Here is an 18139-nt window from a genome sequence, read left to right on the forward strand (position 1 = left end):
CAGTTACTCAATGACAAAATATTTGTTCAATTTTCTGACTTTTTACATTCTCCAATCTCTTTTTTTTTTCCTGGATTGGTCTGCAAGAAACCCACAATAGCCTTTGCTCATCTTTTCCTTTTTATATCTAGAAGTTCTTACAGTCTGTTTTAATGTTTCTTGTTAACCTACTCCTGCATCCTACATTCCCTTCACCTATCAACACTTTGCCTCTTTATTAAGTAATTAAGTTGAACTACAACCAAGTCTGATGAGGATTGGAAAAGCCAAATATGTAACATGTTGTCCCAGTACAACAGCCTGATTGTCGCAAAGTTCAAAAATAAATTTTAAAAATGCCTTGGCAAATAGGAAGTCAAAACATCTTGAAATACTAAAATATGTTCATTAAGCAAAAATCATCAAGAAATATTAGGAGGCCTCATCATTAGGAAGACCAGATTTAAATGCAAGTCTTTGGAAGTATGATTGTCATTACTTGTAATAATATTCAAAATTGGAAGTCATAAATATGGGACAGTCAATGATTTATCCAATAAAGAATTCAGAATCATTTTGAGAATTCCACTAGGTTCAAGCAGAGTTCTCCACCCCCCCACCACCCCCACATGTACAAGATTCTCAACCTTCTTCTACCTTCCTAAATAATCCAGGAGCAAAGAACTATCTGCACCCTTTCAATAACACCTTTTTTTTTCTTAAAAAAAAAACAACCTGCAACTGTGAATTCTTATTTAAACATTTTATATGGAACTTAGCTTCCTTCCTCTCGTGGTAATATAATATGCAAGTGTAGCTGCAGCAAGAAAAAGTTTTATCTAGTTGTGTTTGAGAAAAATACTCTCATTATCATCAACTAGTTACCGTACAAAATAGATGAGACAATTAGCTCTGATACATTAAAGGAAAGTTCGGGTAAATAGATGAGGGAGAAAACTACACTAGACGATAATAGAAAAATAATGAAAAGCAGGATGAGACTCTTGGCATGGACCAGGTCCGAAAAAAAAACAACAACCCTAAGAGAATTAGGTTTAATATCAGAGATATCAGAGTTAAGAAACATATCTAAAGACTGTATTCTACCAAGTAGAAAATGTTTTCAATTTCAGTTTTTTTGTGAAGCTATGTTTGCTTATTTTCAGTTAATGAGCATATAAATGACAAAATGAATGAAATAATGTTAAGTTGTGAAAGTTAGCATTGAACAATTGAGTGCAATAGAGATCGAAACACATACTTCCTCCAATTCTGAGAACTGAAGTCTGCGCAAATTTGATGAAATGCCCCTCTCTGCACACTAAAATTAAAATCCAGTTTCTGGTCGAGGTCAGTCAATATGACACAAGACATTATTTGAAATCATATTTTCTAAATGTCTCACAGGTGATGGATGTGGAATGCAATTTGAAAATGGGCATGATTTTGGAGTAAATTGAGTTATTTTTTTGCATACTGATCATATTATAAATCAATTAAAGTACTTGATGTAAATACAAGGTGACAAATCATTTCATATATAGCAATGGTTTTCCACTTCTGATAGTGACATGCAATTGTTCAAGGCATCTAAAATGATAACAAATAAAATTAACCATCAATGCCACATACTGTTGAAGCTTGAGAACTGCTTCAGGAACTTCAATAAAATTATTGCTGGCCAAATCAACTGCAGTAATTTTTGATGGCAAACTGCACAACTGACCTGTGAAAGTAAAACAAGTCAGAAAATCACATCTCAAAATATAACCAAAGTATAAAATCTTTAACTGTTTGACACTTAAGTGCAGAATTTTGACTCGTACAATAAAAAATTCAAGCAACGAAAGGGCAGAAAACAAAACTGAAAAAAAAAATCCAAATTCAAAATGGAGAAAATATATTTGTTGAAAATCAAAGAAATAAAATCGGGGAGTTATTTATTTCACAAAGATGCAACAAAATGCATTGTGAACTTTCACCAATACAATTTCAGTCAAAACTCTGATTTGTTAAAAAAAATAAAAAGGCATATGTTAGTTTTAAAATAATACATAGACACAAATTGAAATTTTTTTCCCCCTATGGTCCACCCAAATTGAGTAATATATCAGCAGGACATTGAACTGCACAACATAACCTATACCAGAAATCTGTCATTTCCTCCAGTTAATGAATAAAGTACAGGTACACAATCCTTTATCCAGAACCCTTGGGGGACAGTGTGTTCCAAATTTCGGATTTTTCCAGATTTTGGAAAGCCAGATTTAAACCCACCCAAATTGTGCTGCCGAATCCACCCCACCCCCTTCCAGTCGCGCTGCCAGTCTCTCCCCCTCGCCTGTCCGACTCGCGCTGCCGATCTCTCGGCCGCCCGACTCACGCTGCTGGTCTCTCCCCCTCACTCACCCAACTCGCGCTGCTGTCTCTCTCCCCACTTGCTGGTTTTTGGAGCTTTCCGGATTTTAGATGTCCGGATAAAGGATTGTGACCTTTAAGTGCAAATTTCAGTCAACCAAAAGTATTCAAGTTTCTTTCACACTTTACAAATCAAATAGCCATTATAAAGGAGAATGAAAAAATGAGTGATGACTATTTCCTAGAATATCTGTGGTAGTTATCAGTATCCAATTTTTTTTAAAACTTGCAAAATCTTAAGGGTTTCTAATGTTCTTTCAAAGTGAATCATGGAAATCTGCAGACACTGTGATTGTAGTAAAAACATTCAGTAAATACTAGAGGAACTCAGCTGGTCTCGCAGCATCCATTGGAGGTAAAGATATATTATTGTCGCTTCGGGCCTGAGCCCTTTTCCAAGGTATAACAGGCAGGTGTCTGAATAAAGACTGGGAGAGAAAGGGGAAGGAGTGGGTGGGGGAAAAAGAGTCCAAACCTACAAACAAAAGCTGTTAATTGGATAGAAGAAAAGTGAGAATTGATTTTGACTCTATGAAAGAAAAGAAAGGGTCAAAATAGAGGATAGAAATAGCCAGAACTAGAGGAAAGGAGAGAGGGGGAATGAAGATTAGGAGACTAGAAAAGTTGATGTTAACATCATCTGATTGGAGGGTGTCCAGAGGGTGCTCAGTCCGGCAGTGCACGAGACCAGGGACAGACATGTCATCAAGGGAATGGCAGATCCAACCTATTGCAGGGGACTGAGCCAAGGTGCTCAACAAAGTAATCTCCCAGTCTGTCCCATATAAAGACCACAACAGGAGCACCGGATGCAGTAGATGACCCCTGTAGATTCACAAGCTAAGTGTTGCTTCATTTGGAAAGACTGTTTGGGGTCCCCAAATGATGTTCAGTGAAGAGGGAGCAGGCGGAGAGGGGACGAGAACGGAATGTTTGGTGGTGGGATATGTAGGTGATGGAAAAGGATATGTTGGATACGGAGGATGGTGAAGGGGAATCCTGTCCTTGTGTGTGGAGGCAGAGGGGGCCAGGACAGATGTGTGAGCAATGGAGGATATGTGAGTAAGGGCCAAGTTGATGGTGGTAGAGGGAAAGCCACATTGTTTGAAAGGATATGGAATTTTTGCAGGGGACAGAGCATGAAGAGGTGTAGTTGAGTGAGCTGTGGAGTTCTGGAAGATGTCTGTCGAGTGTAGGTCTCCCAAGATGGAGACAGAAAGATAGAGAAGGAGAGAACATTGCTAGGGATGGACCAAGTGAAATTGAGGTCAGGGTGGAAGATGGCAGCAAGTGGATAAAGTCGACGAGCTCATCATGGATGCATGAGGCAGCACAAAAGTAATTGTCAATGTAGCAGAGAAAAAGTTGTGAGGCCTTGCACGTGAAAGCTTGAAGCATATTCAAAGCTCTGTAAATGTATAATCAACAGGAATACTAGTTTCAAATAATTCATTCTACAGACAGAATCTGTTTATAGCTTTCATACTCAGGTATCCAGGTGTTCCAGAGTTGAATGCAGGGCCAGGAAGAGAGAATCTTGAGTAGACCTGTTCCATGGGAATGTGAATTGGTGCATGTCAAGAGTGGCTGGAGTTAATGAGTCCTTACCAGCATCTCAAAGAGGTTAAATAACCACAGTTCAAGGCTAATTATTTCAGGCACCTTAGAATGTAAATTTACTTTAATCTCAAACTAAATAATTACTCTATTTGCCCATATACTTACTGAGTTGATTCTCTGAAGCTTTGAATGTTTCGAGCTTTGGGCACTGTGTTATAAATGCATCCAATATACTGGAGATCTGGTTTTGACTAAGATCTAGTAGATTAAGTTCCAATAAACATAATGAAGATAAAACTGTGCTAATTTTGTTTCTAAAAATAAAAATTTTAAATAAAAAAGTTTAACTTTATTTTCAAACTAATTAGCACAAGAAATGCACATTGTAATTGTTAACAGACTATATACAGTTATAACTGAAATGGATCACTGATAATTCTGGAAGTTTCTTTTGAACAATTAAATGCAACCATAAATTCAACTATCAATCATAAACTTTACAAGTTTTCATGTGTTGAAAATTCAGGAATGCCATTTTCAATCAGTTTTAAGAATTCCTTGCAAGGGCACTAAATGCAAACCATTTAACCGTGATGAATGATAGATGGAACTGCACAACACCAGGCCTTGTGAAGGAGAATTCTAAACTTACAGCTTTAGTGGGAAATGAGAAGACACATTCTTTTCTTATAATTTTGCTATTGAAATTATTGAAAAAATACACCATTTTTATGAGGCGGTTCATCATTGCCCTTGGAATAAACCTTCTTCCACATGATAAAGGTGTAAGAAATAAATTATTGTTGAAGACATGCAAATACTACCTTTTTTGATGCAATATATTAAAAAAACTGAGTTTTGAAAGCTTTGTATTATTTCATACTTGCCCTTTAATGCCTGCTTATCTTGTTGGAAATGAGTATGAGAACCTCAAGAGATTCACCACAGAAGCAAGCATTTGAAAAACCTCAATAACTTAACAATGCTCTTTTTCTCAGGTTCTTTACAGTTTGGTTATACCGTTATATATTGCATAAAGCATCCACATGGTCTGTTAAAACCAGATGCAGGTGAATAATAGAGCATACCAGTTGCAGCTGACCTCAGTGATAAATTTGATCGTTTTGCATGACACTCAGGGAAAGTGAACTCAAGTTGTACCAGCCTCATTCTATTTCAATTGGCAATTTCTAATTTGAAAGTAACAGTTCTCTATCGGGATTGTATGTCCTGAATTGAAAATTTCTGTTCATGGATCTTAACAGGGGCAGCTTTTAACAAACAAAATTAAATGTTGAAAATGCTTATTTAAAGTTAAAATTCTTACAAATATTTTGTTTTAAATCAAATAATTACAAGTTGTAAATCACCATTGAAAGATTCAGGTTGATGACACTGTGTCCAGGCACAAGCTTCTAGCTTACAATATTCTGTTTCACAGTGGGCAGTATGATCTGCAGAAGCCTCTATCATATTAAGCACCTGACTTTGAGCAGGACTGTGCAAGTCCAAGACTTACTTTCAGAACTTACCCTTCAAGTAACAATTCTTCAAGATTTTCTGTTGCTTCAGATAGACATTCTGGGACAGAGGAGAGCTGATTATGAGACAAGTTTAATATTTTCAGGGTTGGGCATCTGCAGTTCAAGTTTAGAAAATGGCTAATAGAATTTCTGGAGATATCAAGGAATTTAATGGAGGGTATTTCCAGTATGCAGGAAGGAAAGGAGGTAAGCTTGTTTTTGCTCAAGTCTATGTCAGTCAGACACCGCAGAATCTAAGGAAAAATAAATTATAGTGTCACCTCACAGAAATGGAAAATCTTACTTCAAAGCAAGTCTACACAATTCCACTCTGATTAGGTCAAGATTAGGTCGACAGCATCGAGTCCACGCTGCTGAAGATCCAGCTGCGCTGGATGGGTCACGTCTCCAGAATGGAGGACCATCGCCTTCCCAAGATCGTGTTATATGGCGAGGTCTCCACTGGCCACCGTGACAGAGGTGCACCAAAGAAAAGGTACAAGGACTGCCTAAAGAAATCTCTTGGTGCCTGCCACATTGACCACCGCCAGTGGGCTGATATCGCCTCAAACCGTGCATCTTGGCGGCTCACAGTTCGGCGGGCAGCAACCTCCTTTGAAGAAGACCGCAGAGCCCACCTCACTGACAAAAGGCAAAGGAGGAAAAACCCAACACCCAACCCCAACCAACCAATTTTCCCCTGCAACCGCTGCAACCGTGTCTGCCTGTCCCGCATCGGACTTGTCAGCCACAAACGAGCCTGCAGCTGACGTGGACTTTTTACCCCCTCCATAAATCTTCGTCCGCGAAGCCAAGCCAAAGAAGAGGTCAAGAGCAAAAAAAGGGGGAATGGCCATTTGGTCCTGAACCAATTTCATGCACAGCTCCCTTAATAAACAAAAAAAAATCACTATTTGAACAAACTTATTGGCTGATCCTTCATAATCCTCTGGAGATTCACCTTTCCGTACGTGAACTTCTGACCTCACTCATTGCTAGCCTACACCTTATTCTGACACTGTGGCTTGGACTTCTTAGGCAGGCAAACTTCCAACTTTGCATTTAGCCTATTGACTTCTTCAAGAATATTCAAAGATTCAACAAGATTTTAATTTACATTGGCATCAGTATTTTGCACAAAAAAAATCCAACTCATTTATTAACTGTGCATTTTGAGGAGTGATTACAAGGTCATTTTCTCATACTACATTTTTTTTTGCTTCTGCTGCTCTTTTTTACCAGCTCTTTAAATTCTATCCTTCAAAATTTCCCATGGCATTGTTAAGTCTGATATCCTGTTAATTAACACAAAAAGTGTTTTTCATTTGATGTTGCAGTAAATATCAATTTTACTAAATTCTTAATTATTAAAACTGCATGCAAACTAAAGTATGCAAATAATCTAGGGAAAAAAATGTAATAAAGGTCTTACAGAATGCAAATCCTGTGAGAAATTTGTCAATCTATTTTGTCTTAGATCCAATTTTTCCAGTCGTTCAAGTTGCATAGCAATACATTTTTCACTGATGAAGTTTAGATTCTCCAATTCATTCTCAGAAAGATCCAATGACTTGATGAATTCTGGGTCACAGCCAAGGTTCAGCCCATCATATTGACCACTTCCCAAAGAGGGTCTTTTTGGTGCACAATCTGAAACAAAATATGTTCAACTGAAGTTCCACCAATTTTCTAAATTACTTTTTTATCATTTTAAAGAAAAAGCCAATTAAATATTTAAATATACTTTGAAAAAAATATTATTCTCATCCCAAAAAATAAATGCAGCCACCTCTTCAAATATATTTTGACAATTTCTAAATATTTGGCTCTCTTTCACTGATAAAAAGTTTTTGGATGGTTTGCTCTACAAGTTACCATCACACAATACATAATAGTTAAAATTCGGGTTGAATTGCATTTCAGTGCAAAAATAAAAATGTTTCATTGCTCATTCCAGTACAATTTTAATGAATTCAAATGTGCTGAAGAAACAAAACTAATGTCCAATATTAAGTATTTAAGTAGCTAAAGATTCCCTTTCATACAAGGAATGATCAATAAATTGATATAATGAGAGAATAAACCTCGAGTAAATCTATATAATTTTCATAATAAAGGTCTCTTGGTTTCTTTTTGATTACAATTTTGATGTTCCTTCTCATCCCAAATAGTTTGGAATGGTCTATCATGAAACAAATTTAAATATTTCTTTACCTGATCTTTTAGAAATCACTCTTCCACTTGAGTGAACTGCAGGCTTGACAGCGTTAGCTTCATTCTATCAACGTAAAGTTTAAAAAATACATCAGAGACATTGGCGCAAGATTGTAACCATTAATTAAAATAACCACATTTTATCTAAGTTTTTATGCACAGGTATTTTACTGCTTAGATTATTTTAGAAAGTGTGGGGGTGTGAGCACCATCCACCATGTTGAGGGTCATTAATGACCGTTTTTATCAAGAGCTCAGTCACCTGGTGCATTGTGACATCATAATCGCTGCCAGGGTGCGCACTGGAAGGGATGCTGGAGTCAGAGAGAAACCTTTGACGACGCCATTTCCCCATGGCTACCCCGCCACGTGGTGATACAAGCGGGGCCAGTTCGCTAGGGAAAGCGGTGCGCCTACACCATCTCCACCACTGAGGCTTATAGGTCCTCCTTGGGTGCCGTCCTAATCCCGAGGAGGGTCAGTTGAGCTTAATCTAGGCCGGGGCGAGAGTGTGGACGGTGAGTCATGTGAGTGCAAACACCACCACGTTGTCCTTACAAGCCCTGTGTCAGATGTCGGTTGTGAACTCCAACACATACGAGAGGTGGCGCTGTTGTCTGGCGGTTCAAGGATCCTTGGCCATCGCCAGTGCCTGGGCGAGGGGCTTGTGGTTCGTGAAGACTGAGAACGGCCTGCCCTCGAGGAAGTATCGAAAGTGGTGGATGGCCAGGAGCTCATGGTCAAAGGTGCTATATTTGAGTTCTGGTGGGCGTAACTGCTTGCTGAAAAAGGCCAGTGGGCGCCAGTGTCTGTCGAGCCACTGTTCCAGGACCCCCCCCACCCCCCCACTGCCGTAGCTGAGGCGTCCACAGAGAGTGCCATGGATGCACTAGTAGCGTTGCATTGGCTAGGGCCTCCTTCGTCTCGACGAAAGCCTTATTCGCCTCTTCCAGCCAGGATAGAGTCTTTTCTTTGGTGGCCATCAGCGCGAACAATGGGCGCATTGTGCGAGCTGCTCCGGGGATGAAATGATGATAAAAATTCACCATTCCCACAAACTCCTGAAGGCCGTTTAGGGTTGAGGGTTTGGGGAAACTGGATGGCCGCCACCTTCTCCAGTGCTGGTGTGGCCCCGGGCGCCGATATGGTGTACCCCAAGAACTGGAGGGTCTCCTTGCCAAACTGGCATTTGGCCACGTTGACCGTAAGGCCAAAATCCACCAGGCGAAGAAAGAGGGTGCGGAGATGGGCCTTGTGTTCATCGCGGCTGCGACTGGCAATGAGTTTATCGTCCAGGTAAATGAACACAAATTCCAAATCCCTCCCTACCACGTCCATGAGGTGTTGGAACATTTGAGCCACATTCTTTAGGTCGAAGGGCATATGCAGGAACTCAAAGAGGCCGAAAGGGGTGATAATGGACGTCTTACCCACGTCGTCTGGATGCACCGGGATTTGATGGTATCCCCGCACGAGGTCCACCTTGGAGAAGATCCATGCACCATGGAGGTTGGCAGAGAAATCCTGTATGTGGGGCACTGGGTAACTGTCGGGGGTGGTTGCATCGTTCAACCGCCGGTAGACCCCGCATGGTCTCCAACCCCCCGACAATTTCGGGACCATATGGAGTGGTGATGCCCAGGCTGTCTGAGCGCTGGACGATTCCGAGTTCTTGGAGTCTAGAGAACTCCTCCTTTGCTTGCTGGAGCTTCACAGGTGGCAGCCATCTGGGACTAGCATGCAGCGTGGGCCTTGAGTAGCAAAGTGGTGGAAGACCCCATGCTGGGGCACTGCGGTGTGAAATGTGGCTCTAGGATGGCGGGGAACTCACGGAGGATGTCAGCGAATTCATCTCTGGCGGCAGCTAAGGTGGCAATTTCGGGCCTGCAGGCGTCTGCTGTGTCCAGTCATGTGGAGTGGAACGTTCGGGCATTGACCAGCCTCTTGCCCTTCATGTCAACCAGGAGACCGTGAGCCCTCAGGAAGTCGGCCCCCAACAGTGCAGTGCCCTCGGAGGGTAGGACGAACCTCCAGTGGAACTTCTCCCTCCCTATCTGGATCTATGCCCTGCGGGTGCCGTAGCTCCTGATGGTGGAGCCGTTAGCTGCCCACAGGTTTGGACCGCGAGATCGGGAGCAAGTCTCTAATGTGGTGGGGGGGGGGTAGGACACTCAGATTGACCCGTATCCACCAGGAATCAGCGGCGGGTGGACCTGTCCATCTCATGAAGGAGGCTGTTTGTGTGGCCAGCCGTTGCATCCATTAACAGCGGCTGGTTTGGTCGTTTCCCTCAAACCCGCAAGGTTGGCAGCATTTACAGGCTTATGTTCCCCAGCGCTGGTGGTAGAAGCACCAGGGTGACTGGCCCTCCTCTGGCTTGGTCTTGGGGGCTTTTGACGGTCTGCTAGTTCCCGGACGTGCCACCAAGTTGAGGGCTGCCTCGTTCTCCCTCTTCGTGAGCCAGAGGGCATCTGCACAGGTCTGAGAAGTCCTCGTCCGTAAGGTGCAGCCGAATGTCCTTCGGCATTTGCTCTAGGAATATTTGGCGGAAGAGAAAACAAGGCTTGTGGTCTTCCGCCAGGGCCAGCATCTCATCCATCAGTGCCGAAGGACTACGGTCTCCAAGCCCATTCAAGTGTAGGAGCCTGGTAGCCAGTTGCTGGGGGGTGAGCCCAAAAGTTCCCAGCAGCAGATTTTTAAGGGCTGTGTACTTGCCCACAGCCAGGGGGGTGGTGGATGATGTCGTCCAACCTTGCCACCCTATCTTGGTCCAGAGCGCTCACGATGTGGTAAAACATCGTTGCGGAGTTGAAACTGTGCTTCTGCCTGCCCGAACCACGTTCTCGGTTGGTGGGTCCAAAAGGAGGAACAGCGTTAAGCTCTGCCGAATCCATGGTGTTCACGAGTACAGAAATTCATCTGGGCTCGTCGGTGTGAGCAGTGTGAGAGAGACACAACCACCACATTGAGGGTCGTTAACGACTGTTTTTATTCAAATTCAGCGGCCCCTTTAAGAGCAGCATGAGCTCAGTCACCTGGTGCATTGTGACATCATAATCGCTGCCCATGAATCGTGCTGGAAGGGACACTGGAGTCAGAGAGAAACCTCTGACGACACCATTTCCCCATGGCTGCCCCGCCACATGGTGATACAAGCGGGGCCAGTTTGCCATGAGGATGTGCGCCACCACAAAAGCAGGTTTTCCTGCAGAACAGCTGGCACTGAAGTAATTTATCATAAAATAATTTATCATAAAATAGACCTAAAAATGTGATGCAAGCAGGTTTTATCTATGCCAGAGATAGTGCATAAAAATAAATGAATATGAACATACTTAGACAAAGTCCATAAAGTCAAAAATTAGGGAATTAAATATACACACCCAATCAAACAACTTAAGCTAATAATTTGTAATTTGTCCATAAAACTCAAGAACTTAAATGCATAGGATTCATCAACACCCACAATGAAGCTGTTGGTCACAAGTCATTTTGAAGTAGTTTTGTCTTGAGGTCAGAAGCAAGTTCAAATTCTGTTTCAGATATGTGAACATAAACCAATTTTCCTGCACAGTTTTAAAGGAATTCGACAATGACAGAAGGGCTGCCTTTCCATGAAACATTAAATTGCCCATTGACAAGGTAGTATTTTAAAGATGAGCAAGGGAATCACATGCATCTTTCAATGAACATGACTGAAGAACAGAACGGTCATTGTTAGGCTTTTTTTTTTACAAGTGATGTGCACATTTACAAATATATGCTTCATTTGTAACGAAACTGGTTATGCTCAAAATGTACTTCATTAACTGATTTTTTTTTCCCAACATTCAAATTTGTAAAAATTACATCCAAAACAACATCAGAGGCACCAGTGTAAATTTAGGGGAGAGCTTGGTCATCAGTGAATTCGGTCCAATTGCCCCAAAGCACAATTTACAATGTTAGTTTACTCTGCTGTGCAGTGTTGTACTCTGGAACAAAGCCACAAATAAATCTTTTCAAATGACAAAATCACATTCCACAATAAAATGATTTGGCATATTCTGCCCCAAGAAACATTGGTTTTAAAATTATCTACAACGGACACTGGTGACTTTTTCAGAATTTTATTCTCAAATTTGCTCATGGTTGCCCAGAATTACACCAGGTTCAATCTTTCACCTTCATTTTTGAAGAGTTAATCATTAATGAGCTTACTGATTCACATCCATTTACTTCTGTCTTTTGCAGGAATAGAAATTTTGTTGTGAATTCTCAGTATCAAGTGTGAAACATTAAATCCACTCTTGTCATGCAGTCAAACAGAATGTACATACATAATTGACATAAAGGAAACATAGCCACTAAACCTATTTGAAAAAAAAGCACCATACCAAATAGAACACTGATATTACTTGGCATTAGATCTCATTTACGTGTTCATTTAATTTCTATACCTGAAAGCTGCAATGCCTCAACTTAACTGTTGATTCACCATTTGTTCCACCACAGAAATTATCATTTTCATTCTGAACCAGGGCATCACTTTCTAAATTTAAAAAAAAGTTGGATAATTTCAATCAATATAAAGTGAAAATAGAGGGAATTTCCTCTGTAAGTCACAATTAAACCAACCAACACAGAACATTACAGAAGCATAATATTTCAAAATACAAATATCCTGCATTTTATATTTGATCTAATTCAATTATGCATGCATATAATTCATACAGTGGGTTTCAACCACCACCAAAAAAATAAATCTCTAGCACAACAGCCAGGAATGTGGTTGGAGAGCAAAGTTGTGGATATTTATTAAGTTTTGACATCTTTCTTTTGATCTAATCATGTGCTAAATATTGATGACGGAAAATTAAACATAAAATTGATTGTTCCTTTTAAGATGTGCAAGTAAAATAGTTAAATATGCAATGGAACAGAGCAAATTGTTTATTTTTCTTGCTTTTAAAAGAAGTTATTTGTATGGCTAGCTTATAATAGTTATTATAATGTTGACAAAAAGTCCTCTCAAACTGAACAAAAACAAAGAGCAAAATTCAAAACTTGTTTGAATATTGAAATGAGGCTCACTTTCACTCTCCAAGTCATCAAAGAAACTATTTTCTTTTCCATCAGTTGCTGATATTTTTGACAATTGAGTACAATCATTATTCTTATCCACTACTTCCTGAGAGTTGCATAGTTCATAATTAGGTTTTGAATTCTTCATTACCAATAATGCTAAGTCTGATGAACCACTTTGCAAAAGTCCAAATGAACCTACAGTGCCTGTGCAGGATAGAAACAAAATATACTCAATTGCTTGTTAATATAAAACTAAAATTATGCTCCAATTAACATTCATATGAAGATGCAAGTGTTTCTTGCTCATTTAGAATGGCAATGGCAAAGGGTGTGAAATGTTGATGTCACAATTTACATGGTCAGAAATACTTGCAATAAAGTATTCAATAAACTCTCCCCCAAAATTGTCATCAAACAAAGTACTAATGAGAGGGAAAAGTGCAAGGCAAACAACACTCTGGGAGTTAACGGACACAGATTTCCTGACATCGAGAATGAATCACAAATTCAGGGCTTTTAACCTGATAAATAGAATTTCTGCCTGTCCTGCAGGAAAAAGAATCTCTGGCACACAGAAGCAGTCTCCCTGCACAACTGTGTAAGTGCAGGGAACACGGAGATTCTAGTTACCAGAGTAACACAAGCAGCATGAACCTTAAAAACCTAGGTATCCCTAAATGATGGTTTCCCTTTAAGTGACAGTACCTGTCAAGCTGTGGGCTGCTTTGAAGCAATTCTGTCTTTGGATGGTGAGAAAATGATAGGAGTAGGCACACAGGAGCAGCCTCCCTGCACAACTGTGTGAAGTGCAGGGAACACGGAGGTTCAAGTTACCAGAGTAAATTGCATGTGCATGTTGATGCTGATAACTAAAGCAATATTCCACTCCAAAACAATGACAGAGTCCATGAAATAGACCACATCGAAATGTAGGAAGAAAGGTGGCATGGGAAAATAGTGGGGGAGGGTGTTGGTGGGGGACATTAGCAAGACGAGAATGGCAGATTGTGATAATTATGGATAAAAAGGTTCTATGTGCATAAAGAACATGAATGCCAAAGAATGGTATAAGAGAACAGTTTCCTCTTTGGATGAAGAGTGAATAAAATAGTTCTGAAAACAATGGAAATCATGGAATGAAGTTGATGGTATAAAGGGTGCAAGACACAAAAGTGCTGGAGAAACTCAGCAGGTTGCACAGTCTCCAAAGGAAGTGAAGGGTAACTAACATTTCGGGATGAAGGGCTCAGGCCTGAAACATTGGTCATCTTTTACTTCTTCTAGATGCTGCATGACCTGCTGAGTTCTTCCAGCACTTTTGTGCCTTGCACTACGATCCCACCATCTGCAGACTTTTATATTTAAATGGCTACAAAGGGGGTACTTCGTTTAAATATTTTATTATCCCAATTACTGTCAAACCAGGAAGCATTGCTCCCAAAATAATAAAAGGGCAGAAGGTGTTGAGGAAATGTTGAATAAAATACAAGGGATGAAAAGAATATTGATATCGATATAGATGATAAAAGTAGGGAGGGTATGTTAACTCTTGATGAAAGTTGTTAAGTCACAACTAGAGATTACCATATTTTGGGGAAAATGTTATGGTTTAGAAAAGGTGCAAAAAAGATTTATGATAAAAATTCCAGGGATGAGGAATAGCAGTTCTGAAGTTTGATTGGAGAACCTGAGGTTAATATCCTTGTGATAAAGAAGTTAAAATGATTTAATAGAGGTTTAAAAATAACACTCTGTTTTAATTGAATAAATAGTGAAATCAGTGCTTCCATTTGCAAAAGGTGCAACAACTGGGAGAATGTGTGCTTTGCTGATAACTTAGAACTCATGATCCGAAGGTGGCAGAGACAGAATACATCAGGGCTTTCAAAAGGGAATTGGAGGTCCATTCATTTACATGAGGCAAAAAAAATACAGGAAAAACTTGCAAAATGGGACTTAATAGCTTGCTCTATCGACTTTGTGGGTTGAACATTTAGTTGCACGTTGGAAAGCACTTTGACACTCCAATAGAAGAGGTTGTGAACTGTTGATAATCTGATGGAGTCATGCTTTTTTTTACAAAATGTGCTATTTCCTTCCTTTAAGGCACACAGATCAGAGAGTCAGAATCAACATAGCAGCAAGGGACTTCCTCCAGCAACCCGTTCCATATACTCACCACCCTCTATGAAAAAAAAGTTACCACTCCGGTTCCAGGTGAATATCTTCCCCCCTTACCAACCACCCCCCACCCCCCCTCACCATAAACCCATGTCCTCTGGTTAGCGACACCCCTACTGTGGACAAAGACTCTCTGTGTGTCAGAGACTTTTTCTGAAAGTTGCTATTTTTATTTATGCATAGAATTAATGTATGAAATAATTATAAGTACTTAATGTGGAATAACTTGACATTTGTAATTATATTACATTTTGAGATTTTCCACAATTAAAATATAGTGAACAAACTTACAAATGATCATTGAATTAATAATAACAATGTATAGTAAACTAAAGGGAACGAACCAGCCCATTACTCAGCTTGACACCCAAGTACCTAAACTGAAGCTTCTCTGAACAGAGTGAGCTACCCAAATTTACATCTGATGATGTTAGATATCAAATTTATTTAGTTTTGACGGCTGATAAAACATCTGGAAAAGGAAGCACTGATCTCACACAATCATGCTTGGGACCTCATGCCAAGAATGAAAAATACGAATGTGGGTACTAATCGGGGTGATATGTAATTACACTACTAGGACCTCTTAGTGTACGTATTAGTTTATTAAAGCTGCCGTATACTCGCACTGCTGGTTTGGTTATTGCCAGTACAAATCTAATTACAAAACATGATCAACCATAAGTCATAAGTTCATCTCTAATGGAGTAGATTGGCAGCTTATGGATTGCAAACAGTGAAGTATTGGGGGGGTGGGGAAGAAAAAAAATCATGAGGAGAAACAGAAGGAAACAGCCTCATAAAATATTAATTATGCACCTCGCAAATGTTGACAGTTAAACAATGGAAGTCAAAACAAATAATCTGATTTTTTACTTACTTGTCTCTTTTGAATGTGGAGCATTTTCACTAGGAAACAAAGGACGTAACCAAGCAGCTTCAATTTTGCTCATATGAAGTCCACTCAAGCAAATAGCCTTATTGTTTTGATCCAACCCAAGCTTTCTTAAAAGTAAGCTTATGATTTTGTCATCCCCCATTTTAATACTGACATCCAATGCTTTCTGAATATCTTGCTCATGTGCTCCACTGTTAAGCAAAAGTTCTATTAAAAAGGGGTTTCTCCTTTTCTGACAAGCCTGTACACAACATGAAAAAAGCTGTTAAAATTCATGTACCAATTTGACTGAATTAACTGGCAATGGATATTCTTTTCTTCACAGAATCCAAGAAAAAGTAAACTGATTTTCCTCACAAAATGGACAGAATTTTAATATAAATTATGAAGGCATAGGCAAGGGTATGGGGCATTAAAGAAGGAAAAACAAGAGTGATATGCAACTTCCTCCAGTCCACTTCTGCAAGCTTAAGAGACAACATCGAATTATTGCAGCATCAAATTATTCAACTGAAGCAGCGCTTAAGCATTACTGATTTTAATGTCACACTCCAGTCTTTCCCCCTAGTTACCTCAAACTTTCCAATTATAATAAGATGAAGACAAAATAACAAATGAGGATCATTGAAACTCAGGCCAGTTGTGTGATGTATGCCAATACTCACCAGCGTATTATTTTTCATATTGTGCAAAAGGTTTTGTTCTTTGTCGATTTAATCACAATTTACTTTCTACAGTAATTTTAAACCAATGGGTGATCCATTACTTGACTTAGATTGGACACCAAAGGAGCTGCTGGTACTCCGCTTCTTCAACTTTAAAAATTATTATAGAGCAGCACAATTAAGGTATCTATCAGATTTTTATCAAACAAGGGAAAAACCAGATTGGACCAAGATAGAGCTAGATAAAATAGGGGAGAAGGTACCAGAACATATACTTTATAAGTGGGCTGAAAAGCTGGTGCAATATAAAAGTTCACCAGTATTGCACTATTTACTCAACATATGGATTGACAGGATTTCAGGGTCTGAGCTACAGGGAAAGGTTGTGCAGACTGGGGCTTTTTTCTCTGGAGCGAAGATTGAGAGGGGACTTGATAGAGGTGTTTAAGATTTTAAAAGGGACAGACAGAGTAAATGTGGATAGGCTTTTTCAATTAAGAAAGGGGGAGATTCAAACTAGAGGACATGGTTTAAGATTGAAGGGGGAAAATTATAAGGGGAATATGAGGGGAAATTTCTTTACGCAGAGGGTGGTGGGGATGTGGAATGAGCTTCCGGCAGAAGTGGTCGAGGCGGGATCATTGGTTACATTTAAGGAAAGACTGGATCGTTACATGGATAGGAGGGGACTAGAGGGGTATGGACTGGGTGCTGGTCAGTGGGACTAGGAGGGTAGGGATTTGCTACGGGATGGACTAGTAGGGCCGAACTGGCCTGTTCTGTGCTTTAAGTGGTTATATGGAAGAAGATTCACGTAGAAACTACCAAAATTATTATTGACACAAAATCAACTAATCCCTTTTACAATAGATAAACTTTCCTTGAGAGAATGGGGGAGAAAAGGAATTAAAAGAATAGAAAATTGTTTTTTGGGAAATAATTTATTATCATTTGAACAAATGAAGTACAAATATGGAATAACTCATGGTACCATGGTTGCATACCACCAACTGAAAACCTACTTAAAGGACAAATTGGGAAGCAGACTGAGATTACCAAAAGGAAGCAGCTTTAAATATGTGATTACAGACACAATGATAATTAAAAGATTTATAACGAACATGTACATCAAGCTGCAAGAGAAAGAAAATGATGAAATAAGCTATAAACCCAAACAAAAGTCGGAAAAAGATTTAAACATAAAGATAAAAAATGAAATATGGGAAAAGTAATGCTCCGGAACTATGAGAAATATAGTAAATACAAGGTTACGCATGATACAATATAATTGGTTACACAGGCTATATATCATGCCCCAAAAGTTTTTTAAAAATGGGATCCAACATTATCAGATAGATGTTTTCGCTGTAAGAAGGAAATGGGAACAACAGTACATGCAATTTGGGCATGTGAGAAAGTGAAAAAGTTTTGGGAAGATCTAAATCAGGTATTAAATAACAATCACAAAAAGCAACATATCAAAAAATCCAGAGATCTTTCTTCTAAATAATATAAGAAGTAAGAAATTAGGCCTCAAACTGGATGAAGCGCAAAAAAGATTTATTATGATAGCCTTAGCTGGAGCAAAAAACTGTATAATGTCAACTTGGAAATCAGAAGAGAGCCTGAGAGTA

The 18139-nt window shown here is 39.6% G+C and overlaps 1 protein-coding gene and 1 long non-coding RNA gene across 5 annotated transcripts in view; one reads left to right on the forward strand and one right to left on the reverse strand.

The window, feature by feature from the left end:
* lrrk2 (leucine-rich repeat kinase 2) overlaps positions 1-18139 on the reverse strand; it is a 145414-nt gene that overhangs the window by 67185 nt on the left and 60090 nt on the right. For 3 of the 4 annotated variants that reach the window (XM_069910021.1, XM_069910023.1, XM_069910025.1), the window contains 8 exons: positions 15823-16081; positions 12768-12965; positions 12134-12225; positions 7695-7758; positions 6913-7130; positions 5490-5734; positions 4123-4271; positions 1612-1705 (listed from right to left, as the gene is read on the reverse strand). In XM_069910021.1, the coding sequence (XP_069766122.1) occupies positions 1612-1705; positions 4123-4271; positions 5490-5734; positions 6913-7130; positions 7695-7758; positions 12134-12225; positions 12768-12965; positions 15823-16081 (1319 nt within the window). The remainder of the gene's footprint in view (positions 1-1611; positions 1706-4122; positions 4272-5489; positions 5735-6912; positions 7131-7694; positions 7759-12133; positions 12226-12767; positions 12966-15822; positions 16082-18139) is intronic. The other variant, XM_069910024.1, reaches the window with a different exon arrangement.
* Positions 10765-16550, forward strand: LOC138749015 (uncharacterized). The gene is made up of 3 exons (XR_011348367.1): positions 10765-10921; positions 14868-14978; positions 16166-16550. It is a non-coding gene; the product is annotated as an uncharacterized lncRNA (long non-coding RNA).

Source organism: Narcine bancroftii, chromosome 13 (assembly GCF_036971445.1).
Source record: "Narcine bancroftii isolate sNarBan1 chromosome 13, sNarBan1.hap1, whole genome shotgun sequence".
NCBI lineage: Eukaryota > Metazoa > Chordata > Chondrichthyes > Torpediniformes > Narcinidae > Narcine > Narcine bancroftii.